Source organism: Meriones unguiculatus, chromosome 9, assembly GCF_030254825.1.
Source record: "Meriones unguiculatus strain TT.TT164.6M chromosome 9, Bangor_MerUng_6.1, whole genome shotgun sequence".
NCBI lineage: Eukaryota > Metazoa > Chordata > Mammalia > Rodentia > Muridae > Meriones > Meriones unguiculatus.
The window spans coordinates 99,611,713-99,639,140 of NC_083357.1; the positions used below are offsets into that span (position 1 = coordinate 99,611,713).

The 27,428-nt window shown below is 36.9% G+C and overlaps 1 protein-coding gene across 12 annotated transcripts in view; it reads right to left on the reverse strand.

Annotated features, from left to right (window-relative positions):
• The window catches only part of Mycbp2 (MYC binding protein 2), a 246,601-nt gene that overhangs the window by 132,745 nt on the left and 86,428 nt on the right, over positions 1–27,428 (reverse strand). For all 12 annotated transcript variants that reach the window (XM_060391563.1, XM_060391566.1, XM_060391565.1 and 9 more), the window contains 8 exons: positions 22,355–22,472; positions 18,189–18,393; positions 17,553–17,706; positions 10,309–10,481; positions 9,570–9,695; positions 9,363–9,490; positions 4,646–4,737; positions 1,247–1,381 (listed from right to left, as the gene is read on the reverse strand). In XM_060391563.1, the coding sequence (XP_060247546.1) occupies positions 1,247–1,381; positions 4,646–4,737; positions 9,363–9,490; positions 9,570–9,695; positions 10,309–10,481; positions 17,553–17,706; positions 18,189–18,393; positions 22,355–22,472 (1,131 nt within the window). The remainder of the gene's footprint in view (positions 1–1,246; positions 1,382–4,645; positions 4,738–9,362; positions 9,491–9,569; positions 9,696–10,308; positions 10,482–17,552; positions 17,707–18,188; positions 18,394–22,354; positions 22,473–27,428) is intronic.

Below are 27,428 nucleotides of genomic sequence, written 5' to 3' on the forward strand. Positions count from 1 at the left end.
TACTTCCCTTAAATACTCAAACACAGAATTCACCTCATAAATTAGCCTGTACCTTTATACTACTATGTTGAAGAGGAATAAAATGAACTTCGTTTCTCGTTCAAAATCATAGTATTTTCAAACACCAGAATCTACTAGCGTTAAAAGAAGGCTGGTTCTACACATGGTAACAATATTATTCTAAGCATATCATTTTCCCATTTTATTTCTCTAATTTCCTGAGTATCAATGAGAAAATTGCTTTAAAACTTGTTGAGGGAACCAAATAAAATAATGTTTACTGGGCAGTGGTGGCACACACCTTTAATCCCAGCACTGGCGGGGCAGAGGCAGGTGAATTTCTGAGTTCCAGGCCAGCGAGGTCTACAGAGTGAGTTCCAGGAAACTCAGTTATTTAGAAAAACTCAGTTTTGACAAACCAACAAAGCGAAACAAAACAAAACCCAAACAAAATGATATAAAAGGAAGTGTTTAGTGTGTTTAGTTATTTAGCACATGTGTGTATGTATGTGCATGTTCCTATGGTACCTCTGTACTTATGTTTGTGTATACATGGAGGCCAGAGGTCTCCCTCAAGTACTGCCTCTGCAGAACCAATCACTGTTTGTTTTCCCATTAATTAATTGACTTATTTACCTTACACCCCGGCTGGAGGTTGGCACTTCCCTTCTCTCACTGGCTCGGAACTTTTCAAGCAGGCTAACAAGCTGCAGGGATGCACTTGGCTCTGCCTCCCCAGGGCAAAATTATAGTGCATGTTACCACATCCCAATGTTTCATATAGTTTCTGGGTACTAGAGACAGATCCTCATGCTTGTGTGGGAGACTTCACTGACCCAGCTTTCCTGCTAGTCTGAAAGGGGTAATAATTTTCTCTGCATTTCACTAAGATAATATTCCATGACAGAAGCTTTGTAACTTACAAAACTGCTTGCATACACAGTAATAATCTAACTGTGTACACATATACACCTTTTATGGTTCCAAATTCATTACTATTCTGCACCCTTCCTCTATGTAATTCCTTAATTTTTTTAAGCACTCTAATACCCAGAAAGATATAAATGCCATTTGATAGGAATCATGCAGTCTTTTCTTCCTTCTCAGTCTAGACTAACTTAGCATATTTGGTTATATATTACAGAAATTTAATTTTTAGCAATTTTATTAATGCTCTGGAAGATTTCAGAATATTTCACAAAGAAAAATAAGAACTGTAGAAGTCAAAGTTCAACATTATGCTTACCCATCATCTGTGGTGATAGAAGCCTGTCCATGAGACCCACAGTCACTGCTGGGACCTGACACTCGGGCCCACGCTACATACCACCATCCAGCTTGCAGAAGAACTGGCTCATCAAACATCATTGCATACTTTTCTCTAGAGAAATTAAGAAGTCAAATACCTTTGCACTCATCCATCACATGTACTTACAACTACCTTATGTCAAAACCCATGAAATGGATTTTTTTTTTTAAATTATTGTCAGACAAGAATCTTATTTTAAAGTTTGGACACTAAAACAAGTTTCAGTTCCTTATGTTTCGAAAAATCAAATTATATTTTTTTATGGATTCTACAACATGTTTAAATGTTATAAAAACTCATAAATTAAAACAAAACAAATATATTACATTGTTATGACAGCTTAAGTAAATATATATATAAATAAAAAAAATTAAAGATACAAATGCTACCCAATAAAATTGGGGTCTCTTGAGTAAGCTAATGAAGAAAATCTAGATGATTCGCTACCAAATTCATCACAGTTTATATCTTAGAATTATAATCCTTTGCTCAAAAATAAACAGAAAATCATAATGATACATTAAAATTTTATGAGAATTATCATTTTTGAAATGTCTCATTTAGATGAATTTGTATAAATACTGACAAATAGAAAGTAACAACAATATCACAATAGTCTAATGCAGTGATTCTCAACCTTCCTAATACTGTATGTAACCCTTTAATACAGTTCCTCATGTTGTGGTAACCCCCAACCTTAAAATTATTTTCATTGTTACTTTGTAACTGTAATATTGCTACTGTTATGAATGGTAATATAAATATTTTTAAAGATAGTTTGCTAAAGAGGCCACAACCCATAGGTTGAGAACCATTGGTCTAATGCTTAAGGTAAAGAAATAGACCAATTTCTCTTTAGATATACTCCAGTTTTCAAAAGTGTGCCTCTGGTAATAAAGGTCTTGCTTTTATTTCTGAAAAGATGCGCTTTTAACACAAAAACAACAACAACAGCAACAACAGCTTTATACACCTTTTAATGTTAGTTTTCAGTGGTGGTGGTTGTGGTGGTGGTGGTGGTGGTGGTGGTGGTGGTGGTGGTGGTGGTGGTGGTGGTGGTGTGTGTACGTGTGTGTGTGTTCCGTGTGTGTTCTGTGTATGTGTGTGTCTGTGTATGAACACTCCTGGTGGCCAATAGAGGCAGTAAGAGAGTTCCTCGGCTGTTCTTCACCTTACTTTTTGATAGAGGGTTATTTCACTGAAGCTGAAGCTCATTAATTTTGCTACACTGTTGGCCTGTGAGTGCCATGGATCACTGATGTCTACACCCCCGTCCCTCCTCCCTTTTATGTGAATGTTGACGATCTGAACTAAGGTTGTTGTGTCATTGTGTTAAGTCCTGTACTATAAAAACTGAGCCACTTCCCCTGGCCAACAACTAGCATTTTAAAAATATAATATTACTGGGAAGTATAGTGCACCATTATTATTGTAAAGCTAAGTTTATATTTGTTTTTTTTTCCATCATAACATTCCCTGAATCAAAACATTTTTTTTTATCATAGTGCAGTGGTAAGACAATTCTTAGGATTCCAGAAAGGACTGTAAAACCTAAGCCTCTTTATACTTATGAACTTTTATAAATACTCTGATCCAAGTAATCTCCCAAGAACCTTCAACAAAGCTGATAACCTTCTTGAGTGTGTCATTATCAAGCATACACCACTAATGTGATATCAGAATACATGTGGGATCTGAAATACGGCCTACTATGACTACCTCTCTCTCTCTCTCTCTCTATATATATATATATGTATATATATGTGTGTATATATATATATATATATATGTTATAGGTAACAAATGATTGTTTCGGTCACTAGAACACTAGTATACTTGCATTCTCTAATAATTTAATGAAGCTACATATGTGCAATAAATATTTTTTCATATATATTCATATGTATTCCTCTTTCAGTCTTGAGTTATTTATCTAACTATATAAAAACTCAAGATTATTAGTTTTGATATAACATTATTATAAGTAGTAGTTGCACTTCCTAATATATTTATATAATACATAACATTTCAGACAACAAATCACATATAATGAATGGTGACTAAACTGCTTGAGCAAGATACTAGGTATAGACGTCCATACAATCTAGGTTTGTGTGAAGACTTTCTAAGATATTCATAAGTGAATGAAACTCTTCAACCATATTTTCAGAATGTATCTCCATCACTAAGTGAAGCACAACTTAGTTAAGTTTCCCATATTATCAAAAACAGATTATTCAAAACTCCTTTTGAAATGTGTTTGTTTTTATTTTCTTCCTTTTTAAAAATTTTATTATAATTTATTCACTTTGTATCATGGCTAGAAGCCCCTCCCTTATCTCCTCCCAGTCCCACCAACTCTCCTTCTTCTCTCCGTATTCCCCTCCCCTAGTCTACTGACAGGGGAGGATCTCATTCCCACTCTCTAACCCTAGCCTATCAGGTCTCATCAGCACTGGCTGCATCATCTTCCTCCATGGCCTGGTAAGGCTGCACCCCCCAGGGGGAGATGACCAAACAGGCAGCCACTGAGTTCATGTCAGAGACAGCCCCTGCTCCCCTTACTAGGAAACCCTCTTGGAAACTGAGCAGCCTATGGGCTTCATCTGAGCATGGGATCTAGGTTCTATCTATTCATGGTCCTTGGTTGGAGTATCAGTCTCAGAACAGACCCCTATGCCCAGATTTCTTGGTTCTGTTTCTCTCCTTGTGGTGTTCCTGTTCCCTAACTTCCACTTCTTTCATAAGATTCCTTGCACTCTGCCCAAAGTTTGGCTATGAGTCTCAGACTCTGGTTCGATACCGTCCTGGGTGGAGTCTTTCAGAGTTCCCCTGTGGAAGGTTCCTGTTCTGTTCCCTGTCTTCTATTTCTAATGTTTATCCTGTTAGCCCTTCAGCAAGGACATTTGCTCAACTATGTTCATAGCAGTTTTATTTGTAATAGCCAGAATCTGGAAACAACTTAGATGTCCTTCAATGGAGGAATGAATACAGAGATTGTGGTAGATTTATACAATGGAATACTACTCAGCAATCAAAAACAAGGAGATCATGAAATCTGCAGGCAAATGGATGGAACTAAAAAAAGATCATCCTTAGTGAGGTAACCCAGAAACAGAAAGACACATATTGTATATACTCACTTATAAGTTGGTATTAGCCATATCATATAGGATAAACATATTAAAATCTATACTCCTAAAGAAGATAAACAACAAGGAGGACCCTAGGGAAGAGGCCTAATCATCATTCAGAAGGAAAATGTGTTTGTTAAATTAAGATAAAAATTTAATTTTAAGTATGTAAAACTACACGGAGTATTGAGCAAACATTTACCTAGCAGCACAGTCATAAGCCAACACGTCAGTCTCTGCAAGAAGGTCTCCATCAGTTTCATGATCTCCTCCATCAGGACCCAACTCAAATAGCTGGAGTAAAGAAAAACACATTTTGCCATCATTCAGTTTTATGCATCTAAATTCATAATTTTGTGCATGTCTATCTATTATTTAAATTTTAGTTACTAAGTATTAAATTTAATAACTAGATAAGTTACACAAGCATATGTGTATTTAAAATAGGAATCATACAGTGTATCATAAATGTATGAATGCTGTTCTATTTTGGAAATTTGATACCTGATATAATAAAAAAGGAAAAACTTTCAAAGGATTAAAAAAAAACACTCAAACAAAGCATCTTAACTAGGAGTTTCTAAGTGAGGCAGACTTTTGCTTCATCATTTAACAGTTGTGAAGACCTACGATCTAGTGTCCTAGTCCATAAAAAGGAGTTGGATATTAACAGTGTTCACTTCGTAGTAATAATGCAAATTATTTGTGGAACCCTTAGAGAAAATTGTTCAAAAATATAAAAACATTACTATTTATTATAATGTTAATATTCTACCCTTCAAAAAGATCTAGATCCAGAAGGGAAAAATATATATCATCTTGAAAAGTTGCTGGATATTATCAAATGTACATACATAAATATAATTACCAACTACATATATATCATCTAATGAGCTTGCTGGGTATTATCCATTATAACTATACAACTCACTAGTTTGTTTTTCTCTCTTATTGACTCAGCCTTTCTGAACCACTTTGAAGATGGTCACTGAAATAAACCAATAGTAAAACTACTGTATTTTTAGTATAAACAGATATGCTATAGGTATTTTTAACCATTATTCTATTCTTACGATGTATACAATTGTAGGTACTTTAACTTTTACCCAGTTCATTCTTATATGGTATCTAAAACCTTAAGTATACATATTATAATCAATACTAGAAATAAGTAAACATTTTTAAGTTTTCAGTTCTGGTTGAGCTTCATGTAAACTACCCTCAAAACTAATAAAGAGCTTCAATATAGTCATTTTTTAAACATTAGTTACAGTTTATTAACTTTGTATCCTAGCTGTATCCTACTCCGTCATTCCCTCCCAATCCCACCCTCTCTACTTCATCTCCTCCCTACCCCTTTCCACTGGTAGGGGAAGACCTCCTCCCCTTTCATATGACCTTGGTTTATCAGGTATCTTCAGGACTGGTTGCAAAGTCCTCCTCTGTGGTCTAGCAGGACTGCTCCTCCCTCAGGGAGTGGGAGGAGGCGGGAGTTCAAAGAGCCAGCCATTGAGTTCATGTCAGAAATAGTCCCTGTTCCCCTTACTAGCATACCCACTTGGATACTGAGCTGCCATGGGCTACATCCGAGCGAGGGTTCTGGGTTATATACATACATGGTCCTTGGTTGGAGAAACAGTCTCAGAAAAGACCCCTGTGCCCACATATATTTGGTCCTCGTGGAGCTCCTGTCCTCTCCAGGTAACACTAACTCCCGCTTCTTTTATATGATTCTCTGCATTCTGCCCGAGGTTTGGTTATGAGTCTCAGTATCTGCTTTGATACACTGCTAGGTAGTCTTTCAGAGGCCCTCAGAAAGACTCCTGGTAGGCTCCTGTTCTGTTATTTGTTTTCTCCTACATTCAATGTCCATCCCATTTGTCTTTCTAAGTGAAGGATTGATGATCTTACCACGGGTCCTCTTTCTTTTTTATCTTCTTTAGGTGTATAGATTTCAGTATGTTTATCATATCTTACATGTCTATGTAAGTGAGTATATACGATGTGTTTCTTTCTCCTTTGGGGATATTACTGAGTACTCTAAAGAAATTCCTCTCATAAAAGAGATTGAACTAAAATTTCCTGTGAAAATAATATTGGAATTAAGGCAAAACTTGCAGTATAAATACAAAAGCAGATATCTGAAGACCCAGAGTATCCACACTAGTAATGACTAATCAAAAATGGACTATTGCTCTTAGAGCCTGTGCTGTTGGTGATCTGTTCAGGAAGTTGTCTCCTGCACCAATGAGTTCCTGGCTCTTCCCCACTTTTTCTTCTAACCAATTTAGTGTATCTGGTTTTATGTTGAGGTCTTTGATCCACTTGGACTTTAGTTTTGTGCAGGGTGATAAATATGGATCTATTTTCATTTTTCTGCATGCAGACATCCAGTTGGACCAGTACCATTTGTTGAAGATGCTATCTTTTTTTCCATTGAATGGTATTGGTTTCCTTGACAAAAAGAACTCAATGGCTGGCTCTTTGACCCCCACCCCCACCCCAACACCCAGAGGGAGGAATAGATCTGCTAGGCCACAGAGGAGGACTTTGCAGCCAGTCCTGAAGATACCTGATAAGCTAGGGTCAGATGAGAGGGGAGGAGGTCCTCCTCTATCAGTGGACTTGGAAAGGGGCATGGGAGGAGATGAGGGAGGGAGGGTGGGATTGGGAGGGAATAAGGGAGCAGGATACAGCTGGGATACAAAGTTAATATACTATAACTAATATTAAAAAAATAAAAATTTAATCAAAAAAATGGACAAGTATCTATAAATGATGACTGCTGATAATTCAGTAGATAAACAAATGTGGGAAATGTATGATTTCTTTAGTCAGATACAAGATGTCCCTCAACTAAAGAATGGATACATAAAGCGTGGCACATTTACACAATAAAATAGGAAATCATGAAATTTGCAGGAAAATGGATGGAACTAGAAAAGATCATCTTAAGTGAGGTAACCCAGACTCAGACACACATGGTTATGTACTCACTTATATGAGGATTTTAGTCATATATTACAGAATAGATAAGTAAAATGCACAGACCCCAAGAAGATAAGTAAGGAGGACCCAAGTGAGGAGGTGTAAATCTCACTCAGAAGGAGAAATAGAATAGATAGAGGTAGTGGTTGAAGAGTGGGGAACAAGGTGGAGAGAAGGAGTGCAGAGAGAAATAAGGGTGAAGAAATAAGGGAGTGAGGAGAGTAGGGGAAGGAGGACAGAAGACCTGGAGGGATAAGAGAAATGGTGGGTGGGACGTCTCTATGACAAGCTGCAGAAATAAATGAGAACAGGCCTCTGGGAGGACATGAAGGGGACTCCTAGTAGCAGGGGCCATGGAGACTGAAGAGGACTCCCTTTATCTAGACAAGACTCCTACTAGACACAGGAGATCACCACCCCACAAAAACCTCAATCCAAAACTTACCCTACCTACAAGACCTGCAGGGCCAAAGACAGAACAGGTAGAGCAGAGAATGAGGGACTGTCTAACCAACCCTAATATCTATCTCATAGAAGGCAGCCCCTATCACTATTATAGATAACCTCATATGCTTGCAGATAAGAGACTACCAGAGTTGCCCTCTTAAGAGGCTCTACCCAGCAAAGGTTCAAAACAGACACTAAGACTCACAGGCAAACACTGAGCAAAGTATAGGGTGTCTACTGGAAAAGGGGAAGGGGGAGGACAAATGGACCTAGAGATGACAAAAGCTCCACAAGAAGACCATCAGAGCCAATCAACCTGGGCCCAGAGGGGCTTATAGAGTCTGAAGCACTAAGCAAAGACAATGCATGCTCTGGACCTAGGTCTTCTACTTATAAGTAGCCAATGGGCATCTTAGGCTTCATGTAGGCTCACTAGTTAGCAAGTGGGAGATATCTCTGACATGGATTATTATATTGCCTGCTTTTTGATCAGTTACCCCTGATGAGACTGCTCTACTAGGCCACAGGGGAGAAAGATAAATTCAGTTCTCATGTGAATAGATAAACTGGGGTATCTGGATAGGGGGACTCCTCTATTCTGAGGAATAGGGGAGGGGGCATGTGGGAAGAAGGGTGAGACTGGGAGGAGAGGAGGGAGGGACCTATGACTGAGATGTAAATTGAATTAATTAATTAAAAAAAAGAGTCAAGATCATAATCATACAAAACAGCAGGTTAGTCTTGAACTCACAGGCACTATTCTACCTCAGTGTCCCAAGTTTCTAGGCTTACAAGCTTGTGCCACCACACCAGGCCATGATTCTAAATTACTGTTAAATTTTAATATAAGACAAATCCCTCCCATCTTCTCAGTTTATCCCTAGTCCCCATGGTGTGTGTGGAGGGTGTCTGTTTACAAAGTATTTGAAATAAAAAAGGTGAGGACCTCCCTTATCAGTGGACAAGGGGAAGGGCATAGAGGGAGAAGAGAGAGAGAGAGCGGGAAAATTGGGAGGAGATGAGGGAGCCACAGCCCGGATACAAAGTGAATAACTTGTAATAAATAAACAAGTAAATAAATAATGAATGGATGAATTAATGAATTAATAAATGAATAAAATGTTGAAGATTTTTACATACAGAACAGGTATATATCCTGTTACTCAAACAGCTCTGGGAAGGCAGCCACATAAAAAGGTGCAGCTAATTAACCACTTGGAAGTTCAGCACGGAACAGTGAGACTGGCTAGGAATCCTTTTTGATTTTCAGTTAGTGAAAATCATTTTCTCCTTTTGTGCTGATTTAATTTTTTAACGAGTCGTGATCCCATAGTTTTGAGTAAGAGTTTAGCAATGTTTCTTTTTTCTAAAGGCTCCATTAATGTCAACCAAGGGAAGAAGGAAAAAGAAAACATTCATTAAGAAAGCAAACTAAGTCAAACAAATGTCTTTGGATGAAACAGTTACAGTACCATGAACCTTACCTTAATCTTAGCAGTATATTCTCCTCTACCTCCAAAGAGACCAAGACCACCAAGTAAAATGTCAGTGTCAGCACTAAAACGTATGGCTTCTACTGAATGAGCGGAATAACCCCAGCCTCCTCCATGACCTGAAAGATGTAAACAATGTTTTAAATATGCGAATATTTCTGTTATTAGACAACATTTCATAAGTCTACGTATACATACTTTCAAACCTGTTTACTACACTGTAATCTTCCTTGGAATAAACTTTCATTACTGCTTGGGTCTCCTCCTCTGTACTTGCAATGCCCATCTTTAGGTCCTGCATAGCAGCCAAAGTGTCAAGACAACCTAAAACAATAAAAAAGTAAAATTCAAAGACCTGAAATGGAAATTTCCTATAGTACTGATGTTATTAAATGCTACATTAATTAACATTGGTCTGACATTTGGAAGGCAAACTGTCCCATGGTGCTCTCTCCAGCTCTGTGATGAGCTGTTTTGAACAATTATTTTCTAAAAGCAACACAATATACAGGTACATACTTGTGTATTTAAAAACCAATTAAAAAAATCCTAGGAACTATTTATTGCAAAAGTTCTATATCTCAAAGTAATTAAATAAGGATATAGGTAAATTAAACACTATAAAAACACATTTGGTCTATAGCTCTAAAAGTTGATATGTTTGAGTTAAGCAAACCATTTCATTATCTATCAAGAAAATTATATTCTGGGATACTTTATAGTTAGGCATCCATTGATCTTTTATGATATTGGTCGAGGTGTTCTGTATCATTTCATGGAGGACAAACTTCTTAGGTAAATTTATTTTGCGATTTATATCCATTATTATTTAACAGATATGGCAGAATAACACACAAACTTAAGTATTTTTTTTTAAATGTGACTAGTAGCACGACATACACAAATGCATTTAGCTGACATCAAAGGGCAGCCCTACCCAGAATGTGCAAGGCTGCATGCGATCGGGTAGTAAGAGCCCTTGATCCTGTTGGTAGAGCAAGCTCAGGACTTAGAATACTACATCTGGACTGCATGTCTGTTGCAGAGGGAAGTCTGGCATCAGCAACCACTGCGTTGTAACACCAGAGTTCTCTGGTGCTTGGTCGAAACCTATTGAGAAAGATAATTACAGCATTTCAACACTAGTTTACTTTAAAAATGTCTAAATTATAACTGACTATAGAATAAATAACATAGTTTGCATATACAAGAAAATACATATCTTGTGTGTGTATATATATATGTATATATACAACTAAATATATAACTAAACTGTACCAATACAAAAAAATCTGAAAACAGTATTATAAAACTTTATAAATACTGTAGCAAGTATATACTTAATTTTGGTGCATACATAAAAATAATGCTTTCCTATACCAAAATTTTCACTAACAATTTAAAGATAAAGGGAAATTTGATAAAAATGTGAAAAATACATAATCAAAAAGCTGTAATAATAATAATTTGCAAGAACCCCTATAAGAGAAAAATCAATCCAATAGCAAACAAAAACCAAAACAAAAACAAACAAAAAACAAACAAAACTGGACAAATGATATGGAATGCTACCCTAAGATAGAAAGACAAATTAAATGGCACTCAATGTTAGCCTATGATTTTCCTACTCATAGTAAATTGTCAAAAAGTTATGGGAAAAGTAAATGAGGAGTTATTATTTAATGAACAGAGTTTCAGTTAGCAAGATGAAAATGTTCTAGAACTTGAAAGAATCAGACTAGCCTTATAACTTGTATTTTTTAATTCTCTCAGTACTCTTCCAGAGAACAGGAGAATGTAATAGCCTCTTCTGACCGTAGCCATCTGCATGGATGGAGATGAGGAGAAGACCTCCACCTGGTACAGAAGGAAATAGCAGCGGATCCAGATGGTCCTAATTCCCCTCCCAAATAGCCCCTTATCTTTTGACTAAAGGCACTTAGCCCTGTTTATCAGAGAGACCACAGGATGAGCAAATTGCTTTTCCCACCTTTAACAATGGCCTAGTCTGACCACAAAATGTACTAATCCTTTTCCCACCTTTAACAATAGCTGAATCTGCACATATCAGAAACCCCAGATGTCTAGCTGACTGGACCTGGTGCCCACAATAGACCCTATATCTGCTCCCATGATGTCAGATCTGTAACCCCCTCATCTACCCCTTTAAAAACTGGAGGCTACTGAGAGTCAGTGCTGACTCTAATCTGAATGTAGAGTTAGCCTCAGCATGCTGGTGTAAATAAAAACCTCTTGCTAATTGCATTGATTGCAGCCTCCAAGTTTCCTTTGCAGCAAGCCTCTTTGGTAGTTAGGCTCCCTGCTGGGTCTAACAGCATGGTGCATTGGCTGGGAATAGAGGTGCTGAGGGAAACTCTGGACATTGGCTATCAGAGGAACTAGCTCAGGAAGTTATGGCTTCACCAGCAACCCCAAAAATCAATGGATATTCTAATTCATTGAAAACACAGGAAAATGATCTCAAATCTATGCTTATCCAGTTCTTAGAGGTGCAGAAAGAGGAAACGAACAAACATTTCCCAACTTAAAGATGGAGACATCCATTAACATACAAGAGGCCTACGGATCACCAAATAGACTAGTTCAGAAAAGAAACTCCTCACATTACATACTAGTCAAAACACTAAATCTACGGAACAAAGAAAAAATTATTAAAAGCAGCAAGGGAAAAAGGCCAAGTAACATAAAAAGGTAGACCTATAAGAATCACACCAGACTTCTCAACAGAAACTATGAAAACCAGAGGACCTGGAGAGACATCATGCAGATTCTAAGAGGCCTCAGATGCCAACCCAGACTACTATCAGCATTCAATCAACATAGACAGAGAAAACAAAATATTCCATGACAAAACTAAACTTAAGCGATATCTACACAGCAACCCAGCTGTACACAATATACTAGAAGGAAAACTCCAATCCAATAAAATCAACTATACCCAAGAAGACAAAGGATATAGATAATTTAACAACAAAAACTTAAAAGAAAACAAGCATACAAACACAGTAACACCACCAACTCCACAACAAAAGGAACTAACATTCATTGGTCACTATTATCTATAAACATCAATGGACTCAACTCTCCAATAAAAAGAAACAGACTAACAGCATGGTTGCGGAAACAGGATCAAATGTTCTGCTGCATCCAAGAAACACACCTCTGCAACAAAGATAAATACTACCTCAGAGTAAAGGGCTGGAAAAAATGTTATTTGAGAAAAAGACCCAGAAAACAAGCTGGGGTAGCTATCCTAATATCAAATAAAATAGGCGTTTAACCAAAATTAGTCCAAAAAGATGAGGAAGGGCACTTTCATTCTCATCAAAGGAAAAATCCACGGGAAGGAAATCACAATCCTGAACATTCATGCCCCAAACACAAGAGCACCTGCATTTGTAAATGAAACAAAATTAAAGCTTAAATCACACATTTATCCCAATACCTTAATAGTGGGAGACTTCAACACTCCACTCTCGCCAAGGGACAGGTCGTCTAGACAGAAACTACATAGGGAAATAATGACACAGAGGTCCTAAATCAAATGGACCTACTAGATGTTTCAGAATGTTTCACCCACACTCAAGAGTATCCTTCATTTCAGCACATCACAGAACCATCTCAAAAACTGACCCTATAGTAGGGAATAAAGCAAGCCTCAACAGATACAAGAAGATGAAAATAATCCCTTGTTTCCTATCAAGGATGGCCTAAGACTAGACCTCAGCAACAACCAAAATGACAAAAAGCCTATAAACACATGAAAACTAAACAAGCCTCTACTCAATGACAACTTGGTCAGGGAAGAAATAAAAAAAAAAAAAAGAAATTAGAAACATCCTAAAATTGAACAAAAATGAAGGCACAACTTACCCAAACTTATGGGACATAATGAAAGCAGTGCTAAGAAGAAAGATCATAGCACTAAGAGCCTCCAGAAAAAAGTTTGAGACATCTCATACAAGCAATTTAATGGCACAACTAAAAGCACTAGGGAAAAAAAGAAGCAGACACACCAAAGAGGAACAGACGATTAGAAATAATCAAACTCAGAGCTGAAATCAATGAATTAGAAACAAAGAAAACAATTCAAAGAATCAATGAGACCAAGAGCTGGTTCTTTGAGAAAATCAACAAGATAGAGAAACCCTTAGCTAAACTAACTAAAAGGCAGAAAGAAATTATCCAAATCAGCAAAATCAGAAACGAAAAGGGGGACATAACAACAGACACTGAAGAAATCCAAACAATCAGTAGGTCTTACTACAAAAGCCTATATGCCAGAGAATTTGATCATCTAAATGAAATGGATAATTTTCTTGATAGATTCCATTTACCAAAATTAAATCAAGATCAGGTAAATAGATTAAATAGTCCTATATGCCCCAAGGAAATAGGAGTAGTTATCAAAAGGATTCCAACCAAAAAAAGTGAGGGCCAGATGGTTTCAGCGTAGAATTCTATCAGACCTTCAAAGAAGAGCTAATTCCAATTCTTTTCAAACTATTCCACAAAACAGAGACACAAGAAACATTACCAAACTCATTCTATGAAACCACAATCACCTTGATACCTAAACCACACAAAGACCCAACAAAAAAAAAGAGAACTTCAGACCTATCTCTCTTATGAATATTGATGCAAAAATACTCAATAAAATACTTGCAAACTGAATCCAAGAACACTTAAAAGATATCACACACCATGACCAAATAGGCTTCATCCCAGGCATTCAGGGGTGGTTCAATATATGGTAATCCATCAATGTAATCCACCATATAAACAAACTGAAGGAGAAAAACCACATGATCATCTCCTTAGATGCTAAAAAAGCATTTGACAAAATCCAACACCCATTCATGTTTAAAGTATTGGAGAGATCAGGGATAAAAGGCACATACCTAAACAAAGTAAATTTACAGTAAGCCTATAGCCAACATCAAACTAAATGGAGAAAAACTTAAATCAATCCCATTTTAACTAGGGATAAGACAAGGCTGCCCACTGTCTCAACACAGTACTTGAAGTCCTAGCAAGGGCAGTAAGACAACTAAAGGAGATCAAGGGGATACAAATCAGAAAGGAAGAAGTCAAAGTATCACTATTTGCGGATGATATGATATTATGCATGAGTGACCCCAAAAACTCTACCAGAGAACTCCTTCAGCTGATAAACACCTTCAGCAAAATGGCTGGATACAAAATTAACTAAAAAAAAAAAAAAAAAAAAAAGTAGCCCTATATACGAAAGACAAAAGGGCTCAGAAAGAAATTAGGGAAACTACACCCTTCGCAATAGCCACTAATAACATAAAGTACCTTGGTGTGACTCTAACCAAGAAAGTCAAAGACCTGTTTGAAAAAAACTTCAAATCACTGAATAAAGAAATTGAAGAAGATATCAAAAGATTAAAATATCTCCAGTGCTCATGGACTGGTAGGATTAACATAGTGAAAATAGCCATCCTGCCAAAAGCAATCTACAGATTCAATGCAATTCACATCAAAATACCAACACAATTCTTTACAGACCTTGAAAGAACAATTCTCAATTTCATGTGGAAATACAAAATACTCAGAATTGTTAAAACAATCCTGTACAACAACAGATCTTCTGGAGGTATTTACATCCTTGATCTCAAGCTGTACTACAGAGCAATAATAATAAAAACTGCATGGTACTGGCATAGAAAGAGAATGGCGGATCAATGGAATCGAATAAAAGACCCAGAAATAAACCCACACATCTTTGGATACTTGATTTTTGACAAAGAAGCTGAAACAATACAATGGAAAAAAGACAGCATCTTCAACAAATGGTGCTGGTCTAACTGGATGTCTACATGTAGAAAAATGCAAATAGATCCATACTTACCATCCTGAACAAAAACTAAAGTCCAAGTGGATCAAAGACCTCAATATAAAACCAGATACACTAAACCTGTTAGAAGAAAAAGTGGGGAAGAACCTTGAACTCATTGGCACAGGAGACAACTTCCTGAACAGAACACCAAGAGCACAGGGTCTAAGATCAACAATCAATAAAAGCTTCTGAAAAGCAAAGGACACTGTCATCAGAACAAAACGGCAGCAAATAAAGTGGGAAAGGATCTTCACCAACCCTGTATCTGACAGAGGGCTAATATATAAAGAATATACAAGGAACTCAGGAAGTTAAACAGCAACAAATCAAGTAATCCGATTAAAAAAAATGGGGAACAGAACTAAACAGAGAATTCTCAATAGAGGAACATCGAATGTCAGAGAAACACTTAAAGAAATGCTCAACATGCTTAGTCAACAGGGAAATGCAAATCAAATGACCCTGATATTTTACCTTATACCCATCAGAATGGCTAAGAACAAAATCTCAAGTGACAACACATGCTGGAGAGGTTGTGGAGAAAGGGGAACCTTCCTCCATTGCTCTTAGGAATATAAACTTGTACAACCACTGTGCAAATTGGGTGCTTTCTCAGACAATTAGGAATAGTGCTACCTCAAGATCCAGCTATACCACTCCTAGGCATATAGTCAAAATATGCTCAAGTATACATCAAGGACATTTGCTCAACCATGTTTGTAGTAGCTTTATTTGTAATAGCCAGAACCTGGGAACAACCCAGATGTCCCACAATTGAGAAATGGATACAGAAATTGTGGTACATTTATACAATGGAATACTATTCAGCAATTAAAAACAAGGAAATCATGAAATTTGTAGACAAATGGTGGGAACTAAAAAAGATCATCCTGAGTGAAGTATCCCAGAGGAAGAAAGACACACATGGTGTACACTCACTTATAAGTGGACATTAATTATAAATTACAGGATAACCATGCTACAAACCACAAACCCAAAGAAGCTAAGTAACAAGGAGGCCCCAAAAGTGGGGAAACTTGAATTTCACTGAGGAGAAATAGATTAGACATAGAAGGTGGATGGAGGGAGGGAAGTGGATGGGAGAGGGGTAGAAATGGAAACAGGAGGGATGAGGTGGGTAGAGGAGGAAAGGAGAGACCACTGGATTGGAGGAGGTCATTAGAAACCTAGAACAATGGAAACTCCCAGTGAGGGTGACCCTAGCTAAGGCTCCTAGCAATGGCAGATATGGAGCCTGAACTGGCCATCTCCTGTAATGAGCTAAGACTTCCAATGGAGGGATTGGTACACCAACCCAGCTACTAAACCCTAGGAACACAATTTGTCCTGCCTACCAGATGCACAGGGGTAATAGAGCAGAATTTGAGGGAAGGGCTGACTAATGACTGGTCCAGCTTGAGACTCATGCCATGAGAGGAGGCCACACCTGACACTATATAACTATCATCAGAGAGGCTTCACCCAGCACTGATGGACTGATATAGCATCCCACAGCCAAAAATTAAGTGGAGTTTGGGGAATCCTGTGGAAGTGAGTGAGGAAGGATTGAAGGAACCAGAGGGGTCAAGGATACCACAAGAAAACTTACCGAATCAACTAACCTGGGACCATAGGAGCTAAGAGAAACTGAACTGCCAGCCTGAGAGCATCCATGGGACGGACCTAGGCCCTAGACCCTATGCACATATGTAATAGTAGTGCAGCTGGGTCTTCATGTGGGACTTTCCTAAAGCAGGATCAGGGGCTGCTCTGACTTTGGATCCCTTTCCCCTAAAATGGGCTGCCTCATCTAGCCTCAGTAGAAGAAGATGCACCTAATCTTACTACAACTTGATAAACCAAGGCTGGTTGTTACCCATGGGAGGCCTCTCCTTTTTCTGAGAAAGGCAGAAGGTGCATAGAAGCGAGAGAAAGTTTGAGGGAGGGTCTGAGAGGAGTGAGGGAAAAGGAAGCTCTGAATAGGACATAGAGTAAATAATTTTTTAAAAAAGGTCATAGTAAAACGATATATTTACTTTAAGTGATATAACTCTAGGCTGTGCCTCTATGGTTCTAAGACATAGCCTAGATAATGACATAACTTTAGAAACAATCTAGAATACTTTCTAACATATAAGTAGTTAATACGCAAGCGTATGAAAAGAATTTTAAGTTTTAGGACTGTGAAATTTTATTTCTAACTTAGTGAACAAATCCAGAACTAACTTTTGTACCCTTGTTTTTTTTTTTTTGTTGCCGTTTTATTGATACTGTATTTTATAAAAACATATGCTTACCTCCAAAGCACATCATACACAGGATCAAGACATACACCAAATCCTTGCAGATCTTCTTGTTCAGAGTCATTGAAAGTTTTACAACTTCCATCCACTTTATTTATCAGAAGACATTTAAATGGTGGAGGTTCTGATATAGAAGCAGGCACCAAACCTTAAGAAAACATATTCAGATATTATTTTACTTTATATTACCTTTACATAATCCCCCAAACCCACAAGGAAAAGTAGAACTATCACCATTTACATACAGAACATGATATATGCCTAAATAGTATAAGTGGATTTTTTTTTCAAATGGCAGAATTAAGAGAACACCTTTGACTAAGTGTACAATGAACACTCATAAGTGTTATGTTCTAAACCTGTACTGTGTAATTCATCATGTCATGTGCACAGTTAAGTATGATCATCATAATCTCCCACAAAAATTTTACTTATTTACTTAATAAGAATCAAAGTAGAAAATCACTCATGACAATTTAACTCTGATCCCTTTACAACATAGCTCATGTTTCTGCCATTGCCTAGATTATGAATACCCTGATTCTTAAATTTCCCTATTACCTCATTTTTTTTTATCCCACATACATAAGAAAATACAGCTGTATCTCATTATATAGACAAGCTATTTACCTATTATATGTTTGCTAGCAAAAATTTCTGATGTTGCAAGTACATGAGAATTTATAAGTGCTTCATCAATTCGTAAGAAAGTCTGGTCCCCACTTGCACCTATCCAAGTGGCCTTCCGCCCATATTTTGATCCAATGTTAGGCATGGGAGCTGGCTTTGCATTCCAATATGGTATATCCAAAATGGGTCGTCCCAGTTGTCCTTTCTAAAAATTAGATAAATCATATTATCATACTGTTGAAAAAATAATCTACAGGTTTTTTAAAAATAAGATAATTGTTATAAAAATAGCTACATAAGATCTTATTTTATGTACTTTTAATTTTTCTTAATAAATAAATATGAAATCTGGACATAACATTTTCAAAGTAATAGAGTAATTTCTATTATTTCTAGATAATTTCCTTTTAATAATAAAGTACACGTTTATATTAGTTGAACTATTTTCTACATAAGCAACGTTCCCCAAATACTCTGTATTCACCAATATTTAAATGAAAAGTATCTTACATATACAACGCCTGAAAAGTACTATTCCAAATGATTCACCTAAATCAATCATTTTAAGTTAATCAGTTTAAGTTAACAGTTTAAAAAAAAAAAGTCATTCTAAAGCTCACATAGTATGAGGATATTTTGGATAAGACCAAAATATAAATAAAGGAACTGTGAATAAACCTAGAAAAATGTTCAAAGCAGTTCTTACATAAAGATTTAGTAAGTCATTTCATTTGTGTTTTATGATAAACCATAGGAATATACAAAAAGATGATAAGGTGTGTGTTTAAAACAAGTTAACTCATTTAAAAAAAAGTATAGCTACCTATAGGGAATTGGTTAGCTAAAAATGTATTTCAAAAGAAGCAGGGAGTTTCTCACTATCAAGCATAAAAAGCAGCAAAAAGAGAAAAGACACTGACACTGGATTAGGCGACAACAATCTACATGGTTCAGGAGCTATCTCCCTGACATACTCTCCCTTTCAGAAGCCCCAGAAGAGAGAAGAGGCTACCCCACAGTCCCAGAAACATTTAATGCATCCTCACCAACAAGAGTAAGCAACAAGCCATGGACTTAGGAGTGAGGGAGCACACAGTACTGCATATAACAAATTCACACTCATTTACAGGTTCTGATGAGCAGTCTACTCTTTCAGCATCACAGCCAGCAAACAAAACATGACCGAACTGAAGCAGCTAAGCCTCAATCCCTAGAAAGACAACCTAGCGAAGGACAAGAAGTTACACAGTAAGAGAAGTAGCCAAATAGCTCGTTTATCCTTTTTCAATGTCTATTTTTTGACAAAGGAAAAAGAAGAGCATAAAAGGGTGAACAATAAAAAAGCACACAATATTCAAATATATTCTGCTCTGGAAGGAAAAGAAAGTCATACAGACTATTATGATGAGCATGTACTCCCTTACCACGACTCAACAAATGTAAAGAAAAAAACAGAAATATAGATGCCTACACAACCCCATAGAGACTCAAGTGAAGTGAAGTGTCATAGAGGTCTACAACTACATTTCTTAGCCTAGAAACTGTAATGATTGATCTCACATTTCCCAGCTGAAGGCACAAAGCCAACACACGGAGCAGACAAACACACACACATGTTTGAGACCTTTAACTGTATTAGGTTTCTGTAGATATCAGAAGAAAAAAACCAAATACCTAGAATTCTCTCCCTTCTTTACAGCAAGCCTGAGGGAATGGTAAGCCCAAAAAAGGAGACTAAACAGGAGACCTGAATAGAGAAGATTTGAAAAAGGACAAATGTCCTCCAAGAGACAAAACCAAATCCTTACTAGGAAAAGGATAAATGGTCAAGACAGTTAGTACATAGCACCAGGCTCAGGTAGGGGCTTGACAGTGAGTAGGCCCTTCAAAGCTATGAGCTCAATGGCAATCCTGTCATAAAATCTCCAGAGAAGGAGCCACCCTCATACACAGCTTGTGAAAGAGAGAGACTGTCACACCCACAAACCTACCAAGGCATTAACTTTTGACCCAAAATTCTCATGTCTTAGAAATAATATAAAAGACACACATCTAATAATATTATTGTGTAATTAAAATGTAAAGTATTTAAATGTATAAACATAGAAACTTAAAAACTATAGTCTAGACACACAGTGTAGTTATATGCCAAATGCCAGTTGTCTCTGAGGAATTCTAGTAGAATGGTTAGCAGGCTTGGCACAAAGATATGCAAAACTCCAAAGAGATAAGACACACATGATAAAACCTCGCTTTAGTCTGTGACACTTGCTTGCCATGTGCTCCCACTACCTTCTCCTTTCATTACACATTTTAAAAAATTGGAGAAAGAAAAGGGAAGGGGAATATGGTGTGATTATAATCCAAAAATAAATTAAGTATTTTCATAAAAGAAAGGTATTTGGCACAGATGTCAAAGAGTAAAAAAAAAAAAAAAATCATATCTGATTATCAAAGGTGATTAGACAGAGACACAGATGAGAAAGAACAACAACTGCCTCTTCCTTTTGGCTTCAGTAAGAAAATGATACCAAACAAAACCATGGCCAGGTATGCTCGAGTAAACCTGTAACCCTAGCATTCAAGAGGCTGGGGCCGAAGGACTGAGGTCCCAAGGCATTTCCTCACCAACACCAAAAAAAAAGGATATATAATAAAATATAACCATGTAAGTATTATGTGCCAAATATGTCCAGAATATTAGAAAGTTACATTTTTTATGTCTTATTCTCTACAAGTACCGTTAAAGCAATGAGCAATCATGGCCAGAATACACAATGACTGCCTGGAGAAAATGAAAAGACATGTTTTTTTGTTTGTTTTGTTTTTTTAAATTACTACAGAGGCTATAAAGGACAAGTTAACTGCATGAACTGATGGAGAGTGAGACGGTTAATATTATCAACTAGACAGGATTTAGAGTCAATTAGAAGACAAACCTCTGGCATATCTGTGAACCAAGTTTCTATACTGGGTCAGCTGAGTTAAGAAGCCCCATCCTATCTGGGAGTAGCACCATTCCATGAGCTGAGATTACACTGACATTATTCCATACCGAGGAAAAACAAAAACAAAGCAGGGCATGGAGGCAGAATATGCCTTTAATTTTAGCACTCGAGAGGCAGAGCCTGAGTAGAGCAGGTAGAGTTCTGTGAGAAGGAGGAAGGACTGGTCTACAGAGAGAGAGTTCTGAGCTAGAAAGAGCTTTCCTGTATCAGTCTGTCTCAATAAACAGAAAAAGGAGAAGAGGGAGGAAGAGGAGGTGGAAAGAAGGCAAAAAGCAGATGGAATGTTAACCCTATCTAGATGACCAGGAGCCTCATGATCCTGTGCCAAGCCTATAGTTGCACTACACTGTATCCCTTTCACATTTTAATTATTTCTAAAAAACAAGGTGGACAGCTCCTAAAGAACATCATGCAAGATTATCCTCTCACCTGCACATTTGTGCTGGCATGCACACCTCACATATGTGCAACCACACCATGCAAACAAACATACTCACACACTTAAGAAGACATAAATTGTGGAGTTCTGAACAGTTCCCCACATCATACAGTACAAACTTACTAATAGTGTCTTAAGAATATTTTCCTCGATATCTACTACATCAAACTATGCAAACACTCACAGCATTTTCACTCTTTTCAAGTTTTGGCAAAGGCAAAGAGAGAGCACAACAGACAAACACAAAAGGAGAGAACAAAGCAAAGTAATTTTGCACTTGATGTTAGACAAAAGGACAAGCAGCCATAAGAAAGTATAGTTTTAAACTCCTTCAAAAAAAATTTAAACAAGCTAAGCTTTCAAAAATGTCCAGAATGGAAATAGTTTTTCATGTTAAGAGTTTTTTATATAAATTATAGATGAGAAGTATCCTTTCAAGTGGCAGAATCAGCTCCACTGATTGTTAAAAGCTTTCAATTTGCAATAAACCTGTCCAATTGTAACACAGTCACTAAACTATATAAATTCTAATGCCGAACTAGAGATGAAAATTATTTAAAAGTCTGTCACTTAGGTGTCGTGTGTGTTGGGGTAAGCAGGAAATATGCATATGCAATTATCTTAATACAAGAATTTTACTGGAACCAGAAAAACCTAATGCAGCAAATTATAAGACAATTGTATAATACAATATTATTAATGTTTTTAAAATTCCTTACAGAAAAACTTCCAAATGTGAAGACCTGTCCATCCATTAAAAGGACTGCCGTGTGGTTGCTGCCGGCAGTGACTTGTGTGCTAGGGCCTGGCAAGGCTTGAACAAGAGTGGGGCATCCCCTAGGTTTAAGAAAAAAATAAGTCAATTTCTTACAAGAGTCAACTGAAACATAAAGCAATGAATAAACAGTAAAATAAGGAATTGGAAAGGTCAAGGCACTATGAGCAACATTCAGCAATCACTTGTTTAGGTGTCATACTCCTTTCTCCATGCTAGACACTAAGTAAACAATGACTTCAAGGAGAGCAACAAAAAGATTCCTGACATTTACTACCCTAATGGTAAACACATGATTTTAACTTTTCAGAAATACTGGTCCTAACTTTAACAGGAGAAATGTGCTAAGCCTGTACAGTGGGTGATATATGGTTCCTCAATAGGAATGATTCAGGAACTAGATGAAATAATTTTATAATCTTCTGTTCCAGTTTTTACCGCACAAGCATAATCTTGATGCTGATACAATACTTAAGAACTCAGAACATGCACACTGAGCAGCCTTACAGCAGCAGCTATCCCCTCAGGATCTAGGACACAGCTAAGGCTGAGTCCTAATCCACATGGCAAGAGACAGGATATGAAGTTATTCACTGTGTTTCAGTTCTTTTCCTCTACAATACAGAAAACAAAAAACAGAACAACAACAACAAAACCCTGTGTCTATTCCGTGTGGTTCCTTGAAGCAGTCAAGAAGTGTCTGGGTCCACGCCCGGCACGTAATGAACACACAATTCTACGTGTTGGGATAATGACACCCTAGTACCCTTGCCTACTTTTCTAAACAATGCTATTGACTATTTTTAGTAGTCCCCATCTGTAACTGGAAAATAGCCACTATGGGAGCAAAACACACATAATAACAAGCTTTGTGTTTGAGAGCAAATTATAAATTGAATTTCTTTAATTATGTACAATTTATCCACTTAAATTAGAGTGCAACTAAAAATGACTTGGAAAGGAGCAAGGCTGCCAACTAGAAACACGAGAAATTAGAGTAGGTTATGAAAAAATATGAACCAGGAGCATGTGGTGTGAAAAACCGGGCATACTTAACAGCCAGACAAGGGAAAGAATAGACATATCGTTTTAATTTGTCAGCTATACAGCTGTTACCTTTGTTTATCAGGAGAAATCTACTAACGTGTGAACTGAATGGGCATGTGATATCTTAACAAAACTTCAATCCAGGAAGTAGATGTAGTAACTGATTGTAAAAATCTTCAGCTTTGGGAAATGGTTACATATGGGGAAAGTAAACAACAAAGTAGATGGTAGAAATAGTCACTTACTCTAAAGAAAAAGAATGCGTCTGTGCAGCTTATTGGAGGGAAGAAAGAGGTTTTGCCATTTTGGGCATAAAGAGAGGCAGAAAAAAGTCTTCGGCAATGAGAGTGAGAAGAATTTGAAGATGGAGAAATATGGTGCATGCCAATGCTTTAGGAAGCCAGGGAGGCACAGAAGTCGGTAGGGGCAAGCAAAGCACTGTAGCAGACATGGAGTACTCCATGCAGCTAGAGAAGGGGCAAAGCCCCTCCAAGGATACCAGTGAGGAAGAAGACAAGGAGAACCAACAGCTAAAAACAAAAATGCAGTTGAAAAACAGGTGTATTCATTTAAGATAACAAATCCGAGGAAGTTTGAAACAATTAATATAGATAAGCAGACTTAAGAGGTCAGAAAGGAGACAGGACACAGAACTGCACAGATTCTAAAGACATGCCTAGGCAGAAGGCTCCAGGAAGGATGAAGCTCATCTCTCTCAATGACAGTAAGGAAACCAGTGGGGGGAGTAACATGAGAGTAGGGTTATAAGGTTAGCAGGCAAAAGAATTTCCTCCCTTATTTTATTTTAGTTGTGATGTTTATGCAGATTATGTTTTGAGGGAAGGAACTGGTAAACTGAACAATTCAGTTAGGTAACTCGCTCAGCAGGTGGTGATGGGAACAGATAAATACCTGGATGAGGACTGAAAGAACTGCTTTTTGAGACAGAGAAAAAGGATTTCTAAGAAGACCATCACTGAGCTTTAAGAGACCCGAAAAACCATTTAGCTTGTTAATGAGCTTTTGATTTACCTGTAATACATCACGGAAATTTTATTCTAATTTTTCCTGACAAGAATGCCTATCATCAAATTCTCAAAATATCTTAAAATGGTTTTGAAAAAAAAAAAAAAAAACCAACAACAAAGCCATGCAAAAGCAGAATTCTGTTTACTGAAGAGACATGAGCTGAATCTGAAATGATGTCTATCTATATGGATATGATGATTTAATTCTTTACAGGTCCTTAAACACAGCTATGAAAAGAAAGCCAGGTTAATACATTTCTGCAGCATACTGGTAAGAGTAGAAAGATGAAATAATCTCTAAATTAAGTAAGAAATAAAATGAAAAGGGAAAAAAGTCTAAGAGTAAAAGGCTTTGGGAAATAACAGCACTGATGAACTCACTGTCTTGTATGCATGTGTGCACACATGCTCATACACGTAAAAGTTTGTCTGTATGTGTGTGTGTATATATACAGATATATATATTTCACCGCTTTATGAGTATCAAGATAAAAATACTATATAGTACCATTCACAGTATGCTGAAGTTACTTATCACAATAAAGTACTATTATACAACACTGTGAGCTACACTAAATTTTCAATGAATAAAAAAGTTACTTTGCATAGGTAGGCAATAAAAAAAAAGTGAAACAAAAAGGCCATGCCTCTAAATAGATAGATAAATAAATGAATGGATGGCTGATGAATAAACAAATAAGGCAGGTTTTTTTTTTTTCTCACTTTGTTTTTCAACTAGAGAATGCAGTAATGTTAATGGGAAGAACAGTGAAAAGGTAAGTGATTCCTAGTTCTGAGGACAGTGAGTTCTGACAAGTGAACAATTGCCACTTGAGAGGTATGTACTGTGAGTTAAGGTCATCATGAGCACATCTAGAGCAAGTCAAACAGGAACTGAAGGGAGTGTTCCTAGAAGTGTTACAGTTTACAGAGCGCTATCACTGATGGCGGAAATGAGTGTATTGGCAATCTGAAGATTTTACAAGATGTCTGCAAAGATTAATTGCAGGTCTCTGACTTCTTTGGACTTTTTTCTATGACACTCATGAATTCATTTATTAAACTATTTGAAAAGCAGGAAAGGAACAAAAATAAAAATTATACCTGAGTATGAGTATGTGTGCATTGCATGCACTTACAAACATTACATAGATTCTGCAACGTTAGATCTAAGAACTATAGGTCAGAGAGATTATAATCACACCACTTGTAGGAGGTGCTGAAGCCAGGATGGGGACCTTGTCTATGTATGTCCAGACACTATGATCAACAGTGTGTCTAGGGGTAAAGACAAGAAGGGAAAGATAAAACTCAGAAACATAATCATGATCAAGCACCGGAACCACACTCTCCCCCAAGGTCTGGCTTTAACTTTACAGAGGACGGTAAATTAGTTTGGAACTCAGAAACTTAGGAGCACAAAGAACAAAACAAAAACAAATTTTAAATTTTAAAATGTTAATAGACCCATTTCAGAAATTAATGAATAAAAGGCTTATTTTCAAAAATGCCCTAGAGTCGGATTAATATAGTAGAAAACAACTGAGACAGTAGGGTCAGGTTTGACTCTAGCAGGGGCTATTCTTTACAATAGAGAAATGATCAAAAGGCATCAACGGTAATGCTTATTTTTATTGAACACATGTTGCATGCTAGGCTTGCAAGATAAGTACATATCCCACATCATCTCTGGATTCTAACGGACTCATCTGAGGGAGTTATAATTAATCCCACTTAATAAAGGAAAACTTTAAACATCAGGCTATGAAACTTGACTTAGATCTACTACAAAGTGTTAAAAAAATAAAAAATAATAATAAAAATAAAAAATAAAGTCCCAGGCCAGACACTGAGCAAAGTCATTATGACAGAATGATACAATGAAGAGAATATCAATAATATTGTCTTCATATCTTATCATTATATATATTATAATAGTCTACTTACTTACATTAGTCAACATATTTTAATGTGCTCCTAATAATGTGCACTTAGTTACCAGAAACATCAAAAAATACATCAAACCATATACCTTAATTTAGCCAAATATTAATACATACTATGTTTCTGTGGTAATCAGTATGTGTGCTATAGAGGCTTTGTTTATTGTGGGATTATTTCTCCTAATAAGCGATGCATTCCCTTCCAAATTAATTAGTATCTCTTGCAAGTAGCTCTGGGTCAAAAGAAGACTGTTTAAGATAGAAGTGATCTGGATGAATTTCTAATCCACTAGGAGATCATGTAGGAAAGACTGTATGTATCATCACTTTAATTCTGCCAACATCATATGTACAAGTGTTACAGATCTGAGTGGAAAGGTATCCTGGCAGTTGAGATCCAAGAAATACCACAAAGTCATGTCACACAACAAACCTCACACAAGAGATTTAATAGAAAAAATACAGGAAGGCAGTTGCCTCTGCTAGGGAGAGAAGCAGAAGAATCAAGTGGGAGGCAGGCTGTACTGGGTTTGTTAGGGATGGAGTTTTCCAGGGTGGAAATTTCCGTAGTGGGTATTAGTGGGATTTTAAGTCCTGAGCTTCAGGCAAGCTCAAGGATTGGTGGGATTCCAAGCTCCAAAATTGAGCTCAGGCCTTTTACCCTACAAGATGTACTGACTCTTTCAGTTAAACATTAAAATAAAAGCATAAGTAAAACTTTCATGCTAGAAAAGAACAGTTTTGAAAAATTAAATTCTCATGGGGCTGGAGATAGCTCAGCAACCAGGATCACTCGCTGCTCTTGCAGAGGACCTGGATTTTGTTCCTAGCACATACACAGTGGCTTATAACCAGATATAACTCCAGTTTTAGGGGATCTGACTCCCTCCCTTTTCCTCTGGGGTACCAGACAAAGCACCCATGCACAAAATAAATTAATAAATAAAAACTTAAATATTAAAAATAGTCTTACCGGAGCATAAGTTTTAAAAATTTCTAA